This window comes from Lepidothrix coronata, unplaced genomic scaffold (genome assembly GCF_001604755.1).
Source record: "Lepidothrix coronata isolate B3197 unplaced genomic scaffold, Lepidothrix_coronata-1.0 Scaffold0, whole genome shotgun sequence".
Lineage (NCBI taxonomy): Eukaryota > Metazoa > Chordata > Aves > Passeriformes > Pipridae > Lepidothrix > Lepidothrix coronata.
In genome coordinates, this window is record NW_016690180.1 from 18,287,822 (window position 1) to 18,302,881 (window position 15,060).

The window sequence follows — 15,060 nt, forward strand, 5'->3', positions numbered from 1 at the left end:
AACCACTATAATCAACAGCAAATCTTCAGTGAGTTTGCGTTTTTTAAGGTTATATTTTCTAGGGAAATACAATGTGTAATAGTTTTTCTATTTAGTATATTTTTACTGGAAAGTTAACTTCATCTAGATTTTTTCTGCAATAGGACACTGTTTGTGGAGAAGAAGATGGAAACAGCAAGACGAGAGCAAATAAAACTTTGTGATTCTTGTGGCATTAAAAACCCAGGACTTTTATTTTAAGTGAAACTAATAATGCAAACTGAATTATTTTTGATTCACGTATGTTTAGTAGCCCATTTGTACCTGCTTGTGTCTCAGGTCTACAGATGAGGATCTGTCCTGGCGAATACCTTATAGTCCCTTAAATTGGATTTCAGCTAGGATATGAGATTTATTTCTTCCAGCTGCTTTAAATATTTCTGCTGGGCTTTGTATTTATATGTAGAAATAAAAAATTCCTAGTATAATTGATATTTAATGTGTGGGTAAATAACATGCTGAAGTAGGATCACAAATGCTGGCCATCTCTTTGTGATACCAGATACCTTGTTCAACTGATAGAAGTGTTGCTGTCATAGTTTTTACAGCTTATGTTTCAATGCCTTGACTGCATTAATCAACCTTAATGAGCCCTGACCAGCCTCACTTGGGCCTCCAGCCTCCAGGAGCCCCATTCCAGCTCAGCCCTGAGCTTTCAGTCCTTTGCTGAGCTAAGTCTCAGGGCTCAGTAAGGGCCAGCTACTTCCTGAGGGATGGATATGATGACTGACTAGAGGAGCAAGGCTCTCTCCACCAGTGCAGGCCCAGAAGTTGTGGCTAGTGGGTTTCACAGTTCTATCTGAAAAGGAGAAGAGTGATGAAACTCAGAACTTTGGATGGTGCTCCAGGCTCTGGAGGGAAGTGCACTCTACTAATTAAAGCTTTTTTACTTGTCCTTGAAAGTAGTGACCTTATCTGCTATGGTCTACTTCTGAATCACTGTTCTAGATCCCTTCTCTTTCCTTTGTCAGTCCTGTTATGTGAGCAAAATACAGTGGCACTGGGTAAGCCGCCAAGCTTGCTGCATGCCAGTTCCTTTGTGGAAATATTGGATGTAGGTCACTGGATAAAAAACAGGTTACAAGAAATAGAAGATGTTGCTAGCCCATTTGTTAGGTGTTCAAGGGCTTTTATATCTGATGCATTTTGTTGGTTCCAGTTTCCATATTTAAAATGTAAGCATAGTAATGTTTCATCCATAATTAGGCCATCGTTATGCAGTAGTAATGAGAGGTTCTCTTCACCACGTTACTCCAAAACTTGCATTTATATAAGTCAGCTGGAAAATTGTATATACATTTTTGAATAGTTACTGTTTTCAGTCAATGAGGAAATTGGCAGCAATTCTAGTGGTTTTGGAATCCTGTTTGCTTTATGAGGTGAGAAGAAATTAAAATTATAAAGTAGTTATATATAATATTTTTAAATATAATTATATGTACCATAGGTAATTACCAAGGATGTAGCAGTGGTAGCACTTTATACTTGTCATTTTTCTTGTGTTCAATCCCAAACCAAGTTTTATTGGAAGTAGGATAGTGAATTAGGTGAGCAGGATAACTCTTACAAGTCTTCTGACTACATTTTTTTATCCTTATTTCCTTTTTTTTTCCTCCTCTAAGAAGGAAAAAAAGTTCCAGAATTCTCTATTCTGGGGTCAAAAAGCTACTCTGGGACCAAAGTGAGTGTAAGTGGAAATCAATGAGGGTAGTAATTTATGAATTAAATTAGAATCTCACTTAGGATTGCATCTTCCTTTGTTGACACACCAACTTGAGAAGTTTTAAATCAATTTTAGTAATAAGGCTTTGTCATTTGAAACATAGAATCGTTGGAAGGTTTGGGTTGGAAGGGACCTTGAATATCGTCTAGTTCCAACACCCAGCCCGGTGCCACCATGGGCAGGGATGCCACCATCTAGATCACGTTGCCCAGTGCCCCATCCACTCAGTTCTGACATAACATGACAGTTAATGACTTACTGTATTGTTCTACCATTTCCAAATGCAAATTTTATTGGACTGTAAAACAGCAGTAGAGTGTAAGCTGGGAGACCAGTTTAACTTTGCGCTCATGTATTAAAAAATCCCACTGACCTTGGTAGTACTGGTATTCAGACAGAGTAAAAGAATTGGGCTGTATTAATTGTTTTGGGAAAGCTGTTTGTAATGTGTTAAATAAAGGTGCAAACTTAGGTATTAAACATTTGCAACAGAAATATCTTTTTTATGTCTTGGAATTTTAGGGGGAGGGGGTGACTCTTTTAATAGTAGCTAGTCTGAAGATTTCAGAAGTTATATAGTCTGCATATTCAGCAAACAGGAGGCACCAAAAATGGGAGGCTTATAGTCTTTTATGTATGTATGTCTTATCATGTATGATTTGTCTTTTGTAATAAAAAGGTTATTCGTTAATGAGCCTGAGCAGCAAAGCTATGTAGTTACTCACAGACTTTTAGAAAGATGGTAGTGACATGACCACCTTCTCTCATAGTTTAGTGAAAACTAGTGCAGTAATAATAACTCAAAAAGAAGTATTTTCTGTTTAGACTTCTAATTTTTATTTTAAACTGTCTTTCCTGTTTACTGCCCCAAGTTTATAAACATTCTGTAATCCACCTATGTGTTCCATGTCATTCTCACAAACCCCTCATTTGTGTACTACACATTTATATTATGGTTTGTGATGTCCTTGCTTTGTCATCTTATGTATAGGTGATCCTTAGATCAATGAGAAGAAAAAAAAGATGTTAAATGCTCACTGAAGTGCTCTGGCATTATCTGCTGAAATTCTGTTATTGAAACCAAGTGGAGTTTTTGAATAATGAGACTAATGAACTTGAGTCATCTGTGAATTTATGTTCTGTGGTTGCATTTTCTGGTGCATGAGATCTGACTGAAATTTTTCCAGTGTTTGAAGTATTGTCTGAAAAGTCTTGTCTGGACTCAAAATACTTTACTAGTGACAAATTATGTTCTGCTAAAACACCATCTTGTACCAAAGCCTCAAGTTCTTCCCTCTAACCCCCCAAAATACAAAAACAGCTTGAGATATCTCAGTGGTTTATTCCATTTACACTGTCCCTGATGGTCTGTGCTCCTCTGCTCTACCTGTGCCCATGTATGGGTCTCAAGTCTCTGTCCACCTGTGCTTCCAGGTCCAGTGTGTCCTCTGCTGTTCAGCCGAACAACCATACACGAGTGAAAGACTATAAACCTTCCACTTTTGGTGCCATGTTACTGTCCACATAGTAGAGTGATAACACAGGTAACTTATGGTGAGTACTTTTAAAACATTTTGCATTTTCCTGATTTGCTTTCTATTTTCACTTAATTTGGGGTTTTTTTTTTTTCCTCTGAGGAAACAGGGTGCTAGGATGTTGCTGCAGCTCTTGCTATTCTCTTGATTGTCCTAATAAGCTTGCCAATTTAATCAAAATTTTACATATAATTAAATTTCTACACTTTTTCTCAACTTGATGACTGTGTAGAGAAGATATAACCATATTAACTGAGTTAAATTTAAGTGTCTTATCAGATATCAGACAATTGACAATGCCATGTGCCTGTGCCCTAGTCACAGAAGAAGTTCCAGCAGCATCTTGGACATTTGTGTCAGTGAGTGAAGAAACTGTACTTTGGTGTTCCTTTGTGCAGGGATCTGTTTCTTACCTTTTCTTACTAATGTTCTGTCTGGGCTAAACTTCTTTTGCCTGCTTAGAATCTCCCAGCAACTGTGATTATCTTTGTTTTCTCTTCTACATTGCATTTCTAAGTCCTCATTTCCTCTCACTCTGGAGTGAAGATTCTTTCTGCCTCTGGATATTTACAGTCTCACCTTTTCTCCCAGTAATTCAAGGGTTTGGTTTCCCTGTCCTGAGGTCCTCTTACTTCTCCCCACCGCCTGTAGGCATTCTTCTTCTGCCCTGATCCTTTTCTTCTGTGTTATTCTTAAAAGTGCTTTATCTCTCCTCAACCTCATCAAGGCTTTCCCATTTTCCTTTTATCCTGCCCTTAGCCAACACCACATAATCCTCCTTTCCAATTCTGATAGTCCTCAGGAAGCTCTTTTTTCAAACCCACCACTAGCAAAGCAGAAGCTTCTTGCTCAAGAAGGACGGCAAGTACTACCAGGAGGTGAGACTGGAAAGCTGCCTTAGCTGCATGGGGCAGGAGGAGGGAACAGGCTCACGAGTCCCTCTGGCTGCAAGACAGTGTGAGCTGAGGTGGAGCCCTTGACCTGCTCCAGAGGGTCTTGTCTACTGCTAGTGACACATCAAAGGGGTGTTGAGCAGCTCTCAGCTTCTTTTACCTGTTCTTTCTCACTTTTCCTTTTCTCCACCTCTCTGATTTCACCCTGCTTGGCCTTCTCCTCCTTCCCCTTTCTCTTCTAGACTTGTTTAAACGTGTTCACTAACCAGTTTATTCTCATGTAACAGTTGAAGCATTCTTTTTTAAAATCCCATTATCTTAATAGCTTGCCTTTTTTTTGTGCCCTTTTTTCTGCCTTTTCTATCCTTTTATTTATTTTACATGTACAGACCTGATCTCTTTGAAACAATGTGCACATTAAAAAAAAAAAAAAGACCTGCAATATTGTCAGTTTTCTTCAAGCACCTTTCCACTGCATTTAGTGTAACTGAGGGGAACTGAGTCGCTTTGGATAAAGCAGGCAGACCGGATCCTGGACACAGCTCCAGGGCTCAGCTGTTCTTGTGTGCCTCTTGGCTCCATTCTTTTTTCAGTGTGGCAGCAAAAACTGAGCAAAGCTTTTCTTCATCACTTAAGTGGTCTATCCAGACTTAAGAGAGGATTGCCAGAATAACAGAGCTTATGAAAGGTGCCAACACTGCCTTCTCTGATGACTTCTGCAATGCTCTGGCAGCCCAAGAAGGCAGCATGATTTAATCTTCAGGCGATCTGTGCTCTAACAGATCCCCGGCAATGCCTGTGCTGCTGCCTGTATGGCTGGCTCAGTGTCCCCGCTGGGAAATTTGTAGCACCCAGCCGCTGGCATCTTCTCCTGGCGGAAGCTCAACCATCTGAAGAGAAGGGGAGGGAAAAAAATATCCCCATCAGGATGTTTGCACATGTTGTTCTCTGCCTGCTCGCCTGGGTGTTTTGCTGAAGGACTGGGACATCTGCAGAGAAGGGAGAGCGGCGGCGGCTGGAGCGTGCCCTGTTTGGGGCTGAAGTTCCTCCAGCGCCGGGGGCGGCGAGCAGCGGGGACGGGATCGCGCTACCCGGAGCGTACACACAGACCTGATTAAAATTCAAGCCTAATGGCCTCTGGCATAAACAACGTTCATCAGCCCGGGACTTGCAATGGATCTAAAGCCTCTCGCAGCGGCTCGGCAGAAGAATGCAATCGGGATATGCACATGAAAATGTGCAAGAAGATTGCCCAGCTCACTAAGGTAAGTCTCGCTGTTGCAGCCTTCCCAGGGAGGTGAGGCTGCCCTGGCCGGGGCGGCGGGGGTGCCTCGGAGCTGTCTCTCCTGATGGCCCCTGTCTGACAGGAGGGAAGGGAAACGGGTCCTCTCTCTTAGGGCGGCTACTGAGAACATCAGTGTGCTCAAACTTCCTTCCAAGCATTTCCCCGCGAGGGTGCAGCCCAACCTTGGGGGCTGCCTTTATGGCAGACGATAGACGCCTCGCAGTTAACTGCTCTAATTACCGTGCGACCATAACGAGAAGAGCTCCAGCTCTGCGAAGACACGGGGTTTGCCCCTGAGCTGTTCGGAGGGATTGACAGTATCCGGGTTTTCCCCTAGAATTACGAAGACGGCAAGTAGTTTGCATTTTGTAGGTTCGCGAGTAATATTGTTGCAAAGCTGCAGCCGAAGCGAGGTACTACAGTACAACAGTACTTTGACTCGTAGTTAATTGTCCGTGATGTGCCTAAGTAGCGACACTTCAAATGACGTTCGTAAAAGGTAGGAGTTGGAGAAGAGGCAGAACTAAATTGCGTAGTATATTGTACCTAAACTTTTGGTCAAATACTGAGCTGCACTATATTTCCCACACCATGTTAAGAAATAAGAGAAAATATGTAGGAGATGGCAGTTACCTTTTAACATATGTGTCTTTGTCAGCGAGAAAAACCTAATTACTATCCTTGTTTACTAACACAGCTTTTGCACGTCCTATAACCTCACTGCAATTGATAGAGACGTTTTAACAATGAAAAAACACTGACAAAATACAGGTCAAACAATAGGAAGTCATTCAGATGTTCAAGTTAGAGTGGCTTAGTAGTTACAGTGCCATCATTCTCATCTCACGATAACTGTATGTGATAATGTACATCATGTGTATCAATACATACAGAAGGGCTACTATATATGCTGTAGTATACTCACTGTACTATACCAATACTTACTTTACAGGTGCTTTGTTTCTATCTTTGTTAAATAGGATTTGTACACAATATGATCCTTACTTTTTGCCTGTGTTGCAAAATTTTGTTGCAGTGTTTTTTCAAATTTTTTTTTGCTAAATTTCTACTGTTAAAATGTGAGAGGGTTGATTTCTTTACTTTTAATAGAATTTCTCCTCTAGACACTTTTCAGTCGTCTGAAAAAAAAAGATTATTTATATCTGGAGCTCAAAAAAATACGTTCAGAAAGCAAATAATTCTGTTTTGGAATGTGGCCTTTAAGAACCAATTTTCTCTGCAATAACACTGCACTTATAGAGAACTCACGGTAGAATTGGAATTTAAATCATATGCTTTCCCTTCTGAATTCTGGATAGACTAAATCTGAACCAACAGTAAACAGTAAGAAGCAAAATATGACACCAGATTAGCTGAAAAATGGCTATATGGAAAATTTGTTGTAATCATTTTTGGCCTAGGAACTTTGAGAGCTGCCTTTCAAATCACTGTTTTCTTGGCTATATTGCAGTCGAGATGATGATAATAAAATCCCTCCTAAGTTTAAATGGCTCATAGTGCTTTCCTTTCTTGTTTCTAACCTAGTATGCAGTAATGCTGTTTGTTGTTGCACAGCTGCATCTTCCTGTCTCAGTGACTTTAGATTTTCATTGATGAGGAGATGATGATCTCATTACTCATCCACTCAGTGTTGTGCCAGGTGAGATGAATACAAAATGTGTAAATTAGGTGTAGGATACAGATCTTTACTTCCATTCTGTTTCTTTGTTACATAGTCAGTAGTGTTCTCCTCCTACTCTCAAAGGCAAAGCAGGGGTGTGCAGAGGTATCAATGGAAACCAAACTGGGTGAGATTTCCATTGTTGCATGTAGTGGTGATTATGTTGTAAAGGCATTGGTTGGTGCAGGGAGTCTCCACAGGTAATCTGGAGCCAGAGATCTTGACAGCTACTCCCATTCTACTGCCCTGGTATTTCTGCTTTTGTAAAGGTAGCATATAGGAAGGTTTCATACCTTCAGTCATGCATTTTTCTGTTCTGCACATTTTTGGCTGTAGCAGCAAAAGTAATGCTTTGTTTGCTTTGAGCAGCAAACTACTGGTTTTTGTAGCTCATTTGTTTTGAAGTCAATCTGTTCATATGATTGAAGCAGCATGTATGACTTTGTACTAGTAATTCAGTGTTTGATGGAGAAGTTTAAACTTGACTCTTGGAGTGCTGTTTTCTGCTTGACGGTTCTTTGTAGAGCATAATGTGGAGTTAAAGTGCATGGTGATTTTTATAAGACACTTTGGGTTTCACTCCCTAGTGCCTCAAGCTCCAGATTTCTAACAACCGTTGGCTATTGCAGGATATGCATGTGCTTATGGATTCTTAGGACAGTCCTTTTTATTTGAAATAGGATGAAAAATGCAAATGAACTTTTGATGAATGTTGAGGAAAGTGGATCAACTTTCATTGGTGAGGTGGTTCGGGAAGTGCTGGCAAGAACTAGATATGCTGCAGATATCCATGTTATTCAGGCTTCTTTTCAAACCTCTGGCAATGGGACTAAAAGTAAATCTGCTGTTCTGGACTGCAGTTCTGGAATCAAGCCTAATATGAACAACTGGGAAGGTGACATTACCTGGTGATCAGAGAGATACCTAAGTCACAAAACATTTCTGTTTCCTTCTTAGAGACAAATTCCTGGATACCAATTGAGGGATTTTTTTTTTTTACCTTCGAACCCTTCTTTTTCCTGAGGGGTTCATCTGACTCTATATTGTGAATTTGAGAGCCTTATTGTAAGAAGCATGTTTTAAATTGCAGCATTATGGGTCAAGTAGATTGTTAGTAAAAAAAAAACCGAGCAGTTTGGCAAGAATTTTGTGTGTATATGTTGGATACCATGAGTCAACAAAGGAGGAGAGTGCTGATGCAAGGAAAAGTTAATTGCTGGTAAAATGCACTTATGAACCCTTTTTATTCCTTCAGGGCAAAGAAATGTCAAAGGGAAGCAAGTGTGTTCCTCTTCTAGAAGCAGCGGCATAGGCAGATGTTCCTGAATGACTCTTTGTGGAGCAGTTCAAAATGTTACACTCTGACTGCTTATCACCACCAGTCATTAGAAGGTTTAGCCCCTCAGCTCAGTCAGCAAGGTAGAAAATATGAACTTTATATAATAAGCTTTGGTGGAAAATCAGCCAGATAAGCAAAACCCACTTTCCTTAGTTATTTAAGGAGGGATGGCTGACTTTTGCATAAAAAATGTATGTTCATATTAATTCTATGAGCTTTCACTCAGTGGGTGGAAATTTACTGAAGAATTAGCAAATGACCTGGCATGTGTGTGAGGGCATAGGCTTTTTGCACCACTCCAGTGTCTGTAGCATGGCTATATATTAGATCTTTTAACCTTTGCTGTTTTATATGCCATAAACATATCAGCTGATTTTTGTTTATAGGAATGAAATATGATCAAATTCTAATAGTTTATTCTGGAAGCACCTAACAGCTGAGCAACTGTAACAGAGCACTTCTGTGGTCTGCTCATGTTCCTGTTGAAATATGTTGCCTTTTTCACATTGTTTAAGATAAGTTTATTGACCTTATTTACTGTGATGTGTTAACAGTACTCAGTAACCAATGCTTAGAGTGGTTCAGCTGTTGTGGATTAGTTATTATGCTGCCTTGGCTCTCCTGTGTGCTTGAGGCTTTTTGATCTCAGTTCTCTAGAGAGGTATTCAATATTCTACAGAAATTAAGCAAAATAGAATAGCATAAAAACTAGGATCATGCTTTTGGAGCAGCAATATTTTTCCTTTGGGCAAGGAGTATAAAAAATATTTCTATATAGGTGAAGAAAGAGACTTTTTATAAAACTGCTTAAATTATGTGCTAACGAGACTAATAAAACCAGCTACCAATAACTCCATGTGCTTTATGATGTATTTGTTTTCATGATTTTTGAATACAATTTTCTATCAGGATTTAAAAACTAGCATTATCTTTGCCTATGAGCTGACAAGAATGTGCAGACTGAGATTTCTTAACCTGTCCTCATAATGTTTTCCTTACAAAACTAAAAGGGAACTTCTGGATCATTAAGTATATGAGCAATGTTATATAATTTTGTTGATGAACTAGCCAAAAGCAGTATTAAAGCCACTACTTCTATTAGGAAGGAACCTAGAATCTTATATTTTAATAGATAGAAGTTATCATTTAAATTAATTCAAGGTATAAGAATGATATCTCTGTGTTGGAATTACCTCCTTACCATACAAATTTGTCACTGATTATACCAATTTGCAGAAAATCTGACAGCCTTAGTAATCAACAACTCAAAACTACTTTATAATGGAAAGTACATAATAATTTCAAGTCTCTTTATCAAGATAATGTTTTTATACAAAATGTTATGCATGTTATTAATATGCATATTTTAGGCAGTAGTTAATAAAATATCCTATGATTGTGTAATTTTTATATTTTTTTATGATCTGTCTTTTGTTTGCGGGTAATATTTAAAAATATCTTTTTCAGTGACACTATAACTGTACCTCTCTCTTAACATTTCCTTTAACCAGTAGGTAGATGCCAATGTTTTACAAATGTGTAAAATTATACCCCAATTAGAAGTCAATGCCAACTCAGTTGAAGACATTCTCACGTAAATATTCTAAAGCCATGTATTTTAGATTTTTGAACGCTTCATCATTGTGTTTTATATATAAAATACTTTTTTTCCACAAAGTATCATGTTCTTTTCCCCCAGTCACATTCTCATTAGATAAAACAGTGTTTATGTTTTATTAAAATATCTGTAACACTAAGGTAGAACTCCCTCTGTTGCCACCTTTATAGTCACATCTTAAACACATTAGCTGGCTCACTGTAACAATTCATTTGTTTTTCCTGCCTGTACACAACCAGTCTGACTTTATGTGGTGCCAAAGAGCACTTAACCTACACTTTTAGTAGACACAGATAAGGCATATGAGGGTTTTGTTTTGCTTGTGCTTAAAGCCATCAGGGAGTGTGAGAATGTAGTTAGTACAGTAACAAGACTGAGTTAATTTATCCTACCTCCCGGTGAGGCACAGGAGCTCAAACTTTGCTGTGCTGGTTCAAACTTGGCATTTTACCTAATGTGTATTCATTTATCTTCCAAAGGATTTGGAGACAGCAGAATACACATAAGCCTATTACTGAGGAAATACTACCTTTATTTTATAACGAAACTACAAACTGACTGACTTTTCAAATAGAGATTTTTTTTTCTTAAGTTAGTAACCTTGATGAAATTCCTCTGAAGTAACATTGCAGCTTTTTAATGTAGTAGTCATTCAAAACTTTGTATGACTTGGTTCTTAGGCACCTAAACACAATTTGAAGTTAAAACAGTCTACTGCCAAAGAAGTCTTCTGTTTTAATTATCTTTGGAAGCTACAGCATCTGGTTTTGACAATGCACAACTAGTTGTAACTATATAACCCTCTTAGAGGATTATAGAAGAGCTACCTTTAGATGTAAATATGAGATTACAGTTGAATATATTTTGCTTTTTTCATTCAGGAAGAGAGAACTACTAGAATTTGATAACAAGAGTGTTAAGAACTATAGCTGGTAATTGTAAATGTTTTTACAGTGTTGAAATATTTTTACTAATACGCTGATATACCTTAATATTTCATAAAAATATTGAATTGTCTCAAGACTATGGGACATTACAATGCAACTACTGTGCAGTCGTCACAGACTGCACTTTTTCTGGCAATAAATGCTGGTTAAATTTTCTTGAGTTTGTGATCATTGATACAATCCCAAGAGATATCCAACATATGCTTAATAAGAATGCCTTCCTGAAAAGGGAATGGAAGTAATGGCTGTATTCAGTCTAGTTCTATTTTACAGTTGGGTGTGTTTGGGTAAAAATTTCATGAATATATGAGTAATAGAGTAGTATTGTATGTGTACTGTTATGTAGTCCTGTAACTACATAATAATATGTTGACTCTGGCTCCAACAATGCTACTTTGAAAGTGAGGGGAGAAGCTGAAAGAAAAATATCTTTTAAAAAACACTGTATTCTGAGGTCCACCTGGGCCAGTAGCTTGGTTCTGATTGTGCCCAGTGAGTTACAGGAATATGATGTGCTTCTAGTGCACTTGTGTAAAGTATTCTCACTTCCTCCAGTGATCTGTGAGATTTTCCAGAGGCAGGTGAAGTATTTTAGTATTTAATATCTCGTAGTGGATTTTTATTCAATATGTTTCTCCAGTCACTTCTTGAATTCATGTGACCTTTTAGTTGAATTTGCTTATAGCAGCAAGAACTTAAATTTTGGTGCATGCAGTAGTAGAAATTGACATTATTAATTCATGGATACCTGAGGGTTCTGATGGTTTCTTTTCTTAATTAGCAAAGTATCTAGAATATATAAAGAAGTCTTATTAAATTTTCAGAAGTCCTTTATGTGATTTTTACCTGCAAACTACAGGATAGTAAGAATTTGATTCAGTCTTTATGATCCTTTATAAGGTCTGTGTCAACTCGGAAGAAACAGAGCTCATCTATGCCTATCACAGATCTACACTGAAGGCAAAACATAGAGATCAAGCTTCTAGGATATAGACCTATGAGTTTTAGATATGTAACAAAAAACCGGCCGGCTAAATTATCAGTGAATTACATGGAAATAAGGCTTTTTCCCCCTTCTGTTCACACAGAATTGTTGACTTCACTTCTCTATTAAAAATTCTCCTGGACTACAATAGCAACAATGCACAGACAGGACACAGGTAAAAATGTGGCTTGTGTCAAACAGATTTTCTATTTTTTGCACATCATCCATCTGAAAGAGCTTCGTGAGATAGAATTGAACTCATATAAGACTGTAATAGCCTAAGATTTGTGGGGATATTTGAGACCTTAAGCAGTTATGCAAGAATTTCACCAAGACATTGCAAAATGTGGAGAGAAAGTACTCTGAAGTCAAATAATTTGGTATTTCTGCTTGCCTACATATGTGTGTTAATTTACATTAACTATCAATGTTTAAGCGTAATGTTTTAAAGTATTTTCATCTAGTTCTGTGGTTTTTAAGAAGCAGAAATTTTACCTAATCTTATTTTTACTGAAAAGTAACGTGATCATCTGGCGATATTTTAATACAGCTTAACCTGATAAATATGCTCAAGATGGATTTGAATCACCTCAGGGAGAACAAAGAAATAGAAATGTATTTCATGTAAATGTCATGCTGACTGATTTTATTTATTCTAGTTCTTAATTGCACACAAAATGTAAAAAAAAAAGTAGTAGTGCTTTTGCTATTTAAGCTTTGCAAAATTATTTCTAAGTTATGTAGAAAAAGGTTTTGACAGATAAGATACAACATGAGTCAGGAACTGTAAAAAAATTTTAAAACATCCTGTTGTGTGGAGTCAAATGCTTCAAAGATCTGGGATAGATCTTGCGTTATTTTGCGTATTAAGTAATGACCTGGAAGTAAAAATAAACAACATATTAAAGTTAATAGATTATACTAATTCAAAGAGAGTCATAAACATCTAAAAAAATTGGAGATAAATAAGGAATATAGATGGAAGATTAACTGCATTCAGTTAATAATCACCCAATATCTGTTTTGGTTTGTAAAGTGTTGGTAAAACAGGATGAGGTGGGTGTACAGATATGGAGTCAATATGAAGTTTGGATGTTCGGAGTGCCAATTTTTTTAAAGCTTCTCTCATACTACCCATTTATATGTTTATGTTATCAACAGTTGCTGAAACTATTTGGACACATAAAATTATTCTTTAACTTTCAGGAAGCAAAGGGTAGTTCATATGTTAGAGCAGTATCATTCAGCTGAGATCAGCATAGGTGTAAAACAGGATGAGTACTGTAGGTAATCATAGCCTAGGCTATTACCTCAATTAAAAGACGTTCTTCTTCAGTGATAGAAAGAAAAAGAGAGACTTGTTAGAGTATTAATTAATAAATTGTGGGGGGTGGTTTTGTTTTCTAGCCTGTAGAATTAGTGACGGAGGAGGCTGAGGGATAGAAGAGATGTTAATTTAAATAACTGAAGTTACTTGTAATAATTTCTCTGCCCTTTGCTTTTAAAGAGACCCTTTTAAGACTGGCATGTTTATAGATACCTTACTCTGCTCTCATCTGCTTGGGAAGTAGATGAGTTCAAAGAAACAAATTCACGTGCCAGTGAAGACAAGATGCTGCTGCTACTAGTGAAAAGGAGATGACACAGTCACCAGTCATCTAACAAACTATAAATGAAAGCTTGTCTCCTTCACTGCTTTGTTTAGAGTGCTGTCAGGAGAACCCTGTTTGGCACCCCCATCTGGGGCTTTTTCTCCATCTTGTGTTTCTTCTTTTTTACTTCTAGCCCCTTGTCCATCAGGAAGGATTTTTGTCCACTAACTTGGGCCTGAGAAAAGAGCACTTATGATCTTTTGCTTTTCTTTGATTCACCTTAGCATCCTCACTCCTCACCTTCCATACCAAATTGTCTTCCTTCTTATTCATCTAGTAAAGCAACCTGCTAGAAGAATTTTTTTCATTATGATAGTCAAGTTCCTATAAGAGTAGTATTTAACACTACTGTAGGAACAGAGAACTGTCTTTTTTGGTTTGAATACTTTAGCTTTTTTTTCACTGATGAGGTGCAGTCGAATGTTTTTGGGGTTTCTTTTTGTTGTTCTATATCACTGTAAATAAAAGGAGAAAGGAAATGCCATTTATATTTACAGGATAGAATAGGGCAAATAAGATGTATTCATGTTCACTGCACTATTAATACTGAAGTGTATGTGTGTAATAGTGTTTATATCAATCTGCCATACAACTTTCAGGTGCTATAAATTCAGTACAGTGTTTCCCAATCCATTTGGTTTTGGAGAATTGTAAGAAGGCAGTAGCTATTGGTATTATGCTGGCAACTCCAAGAGTATTGAAGTGCTCTTTTATTTTGAAAGAAAATCTGTCTGTATTGTCATATGGTCAGTTTTAGAGCTGCTTTTAAAAAGCTGTTTATCAACACAACTGTTAAGGGATTTATACCACATTACCCAGCTGTGTGTACACTCACAAGGTACAGATGCTGAAATAATTTTTCAGTATTTTTCCTTTCAGCACATAAAGACCCAGATGTGTCCCATATAAGTCCAGTCTCTAAAATGAGGTATCTTGAATAGGAATATAGTAGCTATATTCAGTAATCTGAGCAGCTTAAATTTCATGAAGTACAGAGCATCAGCCGTGTAAAAATTAAATCTCTTAAGAAGGTTAAGATACTGAGGAGTCAGTTTCAACACTCAAGCTTGAAGATTAAATTTAAGGTCATGCAAGTTAAAGTTCTTCATTGTGGTTCTAGCCAGTATTGAACAGAAGTGTAGGAATCATAGATAGAGCAGAGAGGCCAGTTTCTTCCATTCTTTTAGATAACTCCCTTAAGGTGATGGTGGTGGTCAAATGCTTAGTGGATTTTGGGAAATCTCTGTGATTAGGTCAGACTGTAGAGGAACCCAGATTCCATTGTCAGCCTGAACACAAAATAATATGAGACAGGTCATGGTGATTGACTAGATAAATTAACCAATAAGAGCGGAAGACTGAG

The 15,060-nt window shown here is 37.7% G+C and overlaps 1 protein-coding gene across 5 annotated transcripts in view; it reads left to right on the plus strand.

The window, feature by feature from the left end:
- The first annotated feature begins 4,771 nt into the window (after positions 1 to 4,771).
- FAM184B (family with sequence similarity 184 member B) overlaps positions 4,772 to 15,060 on the plus strand; it is a 41,191-nt gene continuing 30,902 nt past the window's right edge. For 4 of the 5 annotated variants that reach the window (XM_017832083.1, XM_017831755.1, XM_017831840.1 and 1 more), the window contains exon 1: positions 4,773 to 5,455. In XM_017832083.1, coding sequence (XP_017687572.1) covers positions 5,321 to 5,455 — 135 coding nt within the window. In that variant the 5' untranslated portion in view covers positions 4,773 to 5,320. Of the gene's footprint in view, positions 5,456 to 15,060 lie in introns of all 5 variants that reach the window. The other variant, XM_017831925.1, reaches the window with a different exon arrangement.